Source organism: Oncorhynchus gorbuscha, unplaced genomic scaffold, assembly GCF_021184085.1.
Source record: "Oncorhynchus gorbuscha isolate QuinsamMale2020 ecotype Even-year unplaced genomic scaffold, OgorEven_v1.0 Un_scaffold_7502, whole genome shotgun sequence".
NCBI lineage: Eukaryota > Metazoa > Chordata > Actinopteri > Salmoniformes > Salmonidae > Oncorhynchus > Oncorhynchus gorbuscha.
The window spans coordinates 10,001-16,317 of NW_025750877.1; the positions used below are offsets into that span (position 1 = coordinate 10,001).

Genomic DNA, 6,317 nt, shown 5'->3' on the forward strand with positions numbered 1-6,317 from the left:
CAATTACTTTTGTTGTGAATAATGTGAAGAAAAAAATCTGTAATAAGGATGCACCTATTGGCGCCCTCGCCCCCATTCGGCCAGAGCCAGCATGGCGCCCTCGTCCCCATTCGGCCAGAGCCAGCATGGCGCCCCGTCCCCATTCGGCCAGAGCCAGCATGGCGCCCCGTCCCCATTCGGCCAGAGCCAGCATGGCACCCTCATCCCCATTTAGCCAGAGCCAAAAGTGCACTATACAGGTAGCCATCCTGGTCCCAACCCAGCAGGACCAACTAGCCATCCCTCCCTCACCTGTTTGAAGATCTTGTTGGCGAGGAAGGACCCTCCTTTGTCAGCTGCTCCCTGGGCCTTCTGGAGGGTCTCTGGGGAGACCAGGGTGGGGTTGGGCCGCTGGGCCTCCTCCGTCAGCAGCTGGATGATCACCGACTCCACGTCAAAGAACAGAACATGCATGTCAGGGTCTGTCAGATTGGTCTTCATGGCCTGCACCACCAGACTGTTGTTGGAGTACTTCTGCAGGTTGCCCTGGGAAACAACAAAGACAGAGAATCCTGAATGAATCGTGAATAGTGATGAGTGAGAAAGTTACAGACGCACAAATATCACATAACCACCAAGACATGCTAACGTCTCACCATTATAATAACCATAATAATAAGAGGTTAGCCTTTATATCATACCCACCAAGACATGCTAACGTCTCACCATTATAATGAGAGGTTAGCCTTTTATATCATACCCACCAAGACATGCTAACGTCTCACCATTATAATAAAATATTAACCTCTTAGTATAATGGTGAGACGTTAGCATGTCTTGGTGGTTATGTGATATTCGTGCGTCTGTTACTTTCTCACTCATCACTATTCACGATTCATTCATGATTATCCGTAACCATGGTAGCATCCACATTAATGTAAAAGTTTGTAGAAACATGTTCTATTCTCATTTACAATAAAAGTGACTCCAAAATGACACACTACATTATTTACCATTCATTTCTATTTGGCACAAAATAATCTAAAACAACCAAAACAAATGTGTAGAGTCACAAACTTGATGTAATAATTGCGTTCTATGAATATAGAACCAAACACTTCACTTTCTACTAATTTAATACCCTCAAATTAAAGCCGACAGTCTGCACTTTAACCTCATAGTCATCATATAATGTCAAACCCAACGCGCTGGAAGTACAGAGCCAAAACAACAACGTGTCACTGTGTCCCAAAACAACAACGTGTCACTGTGTCCCAAAACAACAACGTGTCACTGTGTCCCAATACGAGAGGGGGAGCGACAACGAGAGGGAGCGACAACGAGAGGGGGAGCGACAACGAGAGGGGGAGCGACAACGAGAGGGAGCGACAACGAGAGGGAGCGACAACGAGAGGGAGCGACAACGAGAGGGAGCGACAACGAGAGGGAGCGACAACGAGAGGGAGCGACAACGAGAGGGAGCGACAACGAGAGGGAGCGACAACGAGAGGGAGCGACAACGAGAGGGAGCGACAACGAGAGGGAGCGACAACGAGAGGGAGCGACAAACGAGAGGGAGCGACAACGAGAGGGAGCGACAACGAGAGGGAGCGACAACGAGAGGGAGCGACAACGAGAGGGAGCGACAACGAGAGGGAGCGACAACGAGAGGGAGCCGACAACGAGAGGGAGCGACAACGAGAGGGAGCGACAACGAGAGGGAGCGACAACGAGAGGGGAGCGACAACGAGAGGGAGCAACGAGAGGGAGCGACAACGAGAGGGAGCGACAACGAGAGGGAGCGACAACGAGAGGGAGCGACAACGAGAGGGAGCGACAACGAGAGGGAGCGACAACGAGAGGGAGCGACAACGAGGGAGGGAGCGACAACGAGAGGGAGCGACAACGAGAGGGAGCGACAACGAGAGGGAGCGACAACGAGAGGGAGCGACGAAACGAGAGGGAGCGACAACGAGAGGGAGCGACAACGAGAGGGAGCGACAACGAGAGGGAGCGACAACGAGAGGGAGCGACAACGAGAGGGAGCGACAACGAGAGGGAGCGACAACGAGAGGGAGCGACAACGAGAGGGAGCGACAACGAGAGGGAGCGACAACGAGAGGGAGCGACAACGAGAGGGAGCGACAACGAGAGGGAGCGACAACGAGAGGGAGCGACAACGAGAGGGAGCGACAAACGAGAGGGGAGCGACAACGAGAGGGAGCGACAACGAGAGGGAGCGACAACGAGAGGGAGCGACAACGAGAGGGAGCGACAAACGAGAGGAGCGACAACGAGAGGGAGCGACAACGAGAGGGAGCGACAACGAGAGGGAGCGACAACGAGAGGGAGCGACAAACGAGAGGGAGCGACAACGAGAGGGAGCGACAACGAGAGGGAGCGACAACGAGAGGGAGCGACAACGAGAGGGAGCGACAACGAGAGGGAGCGACAACGAGAGGGAGCGACAACGAGAGGAGCGGACAACGAGAGGGAGCAACGAGAGGGAGCGACAACGAGAGGGAGCGACAACGAGAGGGAGCGACAACGAGAGGGAGCGACAACGAGAGGGAGCGACAACGAGAGGGAGCGACAACGAGAGGGAGCGACAACGAGAGGGAGCGACAACGAGAGGGGAGCGACAACGAGAGGGAGCGACACAGAGAGGGAGCGACACAGAGAGGGAGCGACAACGAGAGGGAGCGACAACGAGAGGGAGCGACAACGAGAGGGAGCGACAACGAGAGGGAGCGACAACGAGAGGGAGCGACAACGAGAGGGAGCGACAACGAGAGGGAGCGACAACGAGAGGGAGCGACAACGAGAGGGAGCGACAACGAGAGGGAGCGAAAACGAGAGGGAGCGGGACAACGAGAGGGAGCCGACAACGAGAGGGAGCGACAACGAGAGGGAGCGACAACGAGAGGGAGCGACAACGAGAGGGAGCGACAACGAGAGGGAGCGACAACCAGAGGGAGCGACAACGAGAGGGAGCGACAACGAGAGGGAGCGACAACGAGAGGGGAGCGACAACGAGAGGGAGCGACAACGAGAGGGGAGCGACAACGAGAGGGAGCGACAACGAGAGGGAGCGACAACGAGAGGGAGCGACAACGAGAGGGAGCGACAACGAGAGGGAGCGACAACGAGAGGGAGCGACAACGAGAGGGAGCGACAACGAGAGGGAGCGACAACGAGAGGGAGCGACAACGAGAGGGAGCGACAACGAGAGAGGGAGCGACAACGAGAGAGGGAGCGACAACGAGAGAGGGAGCGACAACGAGAGAGGGAGCGACAACGAGAGAGGGAGCGACAACGAGAGAGGGAGCGACAACGAGAGAGGGAGCGACAACGAGAGAGGGAGCGACAACGAGAGAGGGAGCGACAACGAGAGAGGGAGCGACAACGAGAGAGGGAGCGACAACGAGAGAGGGAGCGACAACGAGAGAGGGAGCGACAACGAGAGAGGGAGCGACAACGAGAGAGGGAGCGACAACGAGAGAGGGAGCGACAACGAGAGAGGGAGCGACAGGCGACGAGAGAGGGAGCGACAACGAGAGAGGGAGCGACAACGAGAGAGGAGCGACAACGAGAGAGGGAGCGACAACGAGAGAGGGAGCGACAACGAGAGAGGGAGCGACAACGAGAGAGGGAGCGACAACGAGAGAGGGAGCGACAACGAGAGAGGGAGCGACGAACGAGAGAGGGAGAGAAGAACGAGAGAGGGAGAGAAGAACGAGAGAGGGAGAGAAGAACGAGAGAGGGAGAGAAGAACGAGAGAGGGAGAGAAAGAACGAGAGAAGGAGGGAGAAATAATGAGGTATAAGGAGAGGGAGAGAAAGAATGAGAGGATAAGGAGAGAGAACGAGATAAGGAAAGGGAGAAAGAACGAGAGAAGGAGGGAGAAATAATGAGGTATAAGGAGAGGGAGAGAAAGAATGAGAGGATAAGGAGAGAGAACGAGATAAGGAAAGGGAGAAAGAACGAGAGAAGGAGAGAGAGAGAATGAGAGGATAAGGAGAGAGAGAAAGAATGAGAGGATAAGGAGAGGAGAGAGAAGAGCGAGAAAGACAGAGACAAGCTGCTGTTATGTCCCCAAGCCCCCTAACCCCATCCTGCATCTGCTCTGTCTGGGAGGGAGGGAGGGAGGGAGGGAGGGAGGGAGGGAGGGAGGGAGGGAGGGAGGGAGGGAGGGAGGGAGGGGAGGGAGGGAGGGAGGGAGGGAGGAGGGAGGGAGGGAGGGAGGGAGGGAGGGGGGAGGCCTCAGACAATAGAGTAAGGTCTATCTCTAACAATTAGCACACTGAGGGTCAGCATTGTCACTGTGCTCAGCAGTTAAACAGCTTCAATGGGCACTGCTGTGTGTCTCAGTGATCACAGAGCAGAACAAGGTCAGGCGTAGAGGAGAAAGGATGAGGGATGGAGGGAGGCCTAACAAACAGGCTGAACCTCCTCTATCGGCTTCATGACATGAGAGGACACAAAACCCAACTACTTTACACCAGCATCTCAGTGAAAAATGACAAAACCAGAACGCACAATATACCAAAATGGACATAGGTTTGTTATGGGATTGAACAAACAATTACACAGTGGTTTGTTATGGGACTTGAACAAACAATTACACAGTGGTTTGTTATGGGACTTGAACAATAGCACATAGTATGATTGTGATATACATGTTGCATGACCAGTACTCCTGAACTATTTTTGAATGAGTAGCAAAATCTATAATTATAGCAATAGAGTTGGATTTGAAAAAGAAGTCAACATGGCGTGGTGTGTGTTATAAGTCATTTTTGAAAGTTATAACCCGGACCCTGTCTGACAGACATTTATCAGAGAGAAGAGACTCATAACACACACACACACACACACCAGCAGAGAGAAGCGCAGTGGCGTGAGGATAGGTACAGTCCAAGCTCCTTGGTGGGTCTGGGATTGGAGCCATCAGCTTGGTGGGTCTGGGATTGGAGCCATTAGCTTGGTCGGTCTGGGATTGGAGCCATCAGCTTGGTGGGTCTGGGATTGGAGCCATCAGCTTGGTGGGTCTGGGATTGGAGCCATCAGCTTGATGGGTCTGGGATTGGAGCCATCAGCTTGGTGGGTCTGCGATTGGAGCCATCAGCTTGGTGGGTCTGCGATTGGAGCCATCAGCTTGGTGGGTCTGCGATTGGAGCCATCAGCTTGGTGGGTCTGCGATTGGAGCCATCAGCTTGGTGGGTCTGCGATTGGAGCCATCAGCTTGGTGGGTCTGGGATTGGAGCCATCAGCTTGGTGGGTCTGGGATTGGAGCCATCAGCTTGGTGGGTCTGGGATTGGAGCCATCAGTTTGGTGGGTCTGGGATTGGAGCCATCAGCTTGGTGGGTCTGGGATTGGAGCCATCAGCTTGGTGGGTCTGGGATTGGAGCCATCAGCTTGGTGGGTCTGGGATTGGAGCCATCAGCTTGGTGGGTCTGGGATTGGAGCCATCAGTTTTGTCTGTTTGATGAGGGAACAGCGAGTCAAAGCCGCAGACCGACCGTCGGCTCAGTTGTTCGACAGATGTCTACTTCTCCAGGCTCTGAGTCACACTCCGTAACGAGCCATGAGACGCCAGTTTGTGTGTGTGTGTGTGTGTGTGTGTGTGTGTGTGTGTGTGTGTGTGTGTGTGTGTGTGTGTGTGTGTGTGTGTGTGTGTGTGTGTGTGTGTGTGTGTGTGTGTGAGAGAGAGAGAAGCCCCAGCCCAGTTCACATCTTCCCTGTTCAGTAATTAGCCTTTCTAGTGTCCTGACTGATGGTGAGCCATTGCACCTGCACCTGTGACACACACACAAAACACACACACACCATACACAAACAGCAGAGACGTTGCACAAATATCCTTAGACATGAAGCTACGTTCAGGAATTCATCGTGTCCTGCAGCAGAAGTAGTGATGGGTTCTGATCAGTGTGGCTTAATGAATTAGCTCTTTCAACCTCTCACTGATGATGACAGATTTCTACCAGCCAGTGGTGTTGTTAGATGGAGGAAGGCCGCCCTCCACAGGATAACGACTGCCAAAACCACAAGACAAAAGGGACCCTCTCCCCCAGCACCATACCTTCCCCTGTCCACCTCCTCCCCTGCAGCCCCTCCCTCCCCCTCCCTGCAGCCCCCTCCCTCCTTTTCCTTCCTCCCTCCTCCTCTTTCCTCCCAGCCCTCCTCCCTCCCTCTCTTTCCTCTAGCCCCCTCCTCCCTCCCTCTTTCCTCCAGCCCCTCCTCCCCCCCCTCCCTCTTTCCTCCAGCCCCCCTCCCCCTCCCCTCTTTCCTCCAGGGGCCCCCTCCTCTCCTCCCTCCAGGCCCCTCCCTCCCT

At 54.7% G+C, this 6,317-nt stretch overlaps 1 protein-coding gene across 1 annotated transcript in view; it reads right to left on the minus strand.

The window, feature by feature from the left end:
- LOC124029748 (WD repeat-containing protein 7-like) overlaps positions 1-525 on the minus strand; it is a gene marked incomplete at both ends in the record, with an annotated part of 4,657 nt that extends 4,132 nt beyond the window's left edge. The window contains one exon of the mRNA XM_046341344.1: positions 292-525. Coding sequence (XP_046197300.1) covers positions 292-525 — 234 coding nt within the window. The remainder of the gene's footprint in view (positions 1-291) is intronic.
- Between the last annotated feature and the right edge of the window lie 5,792 nt (positions 526-6,317).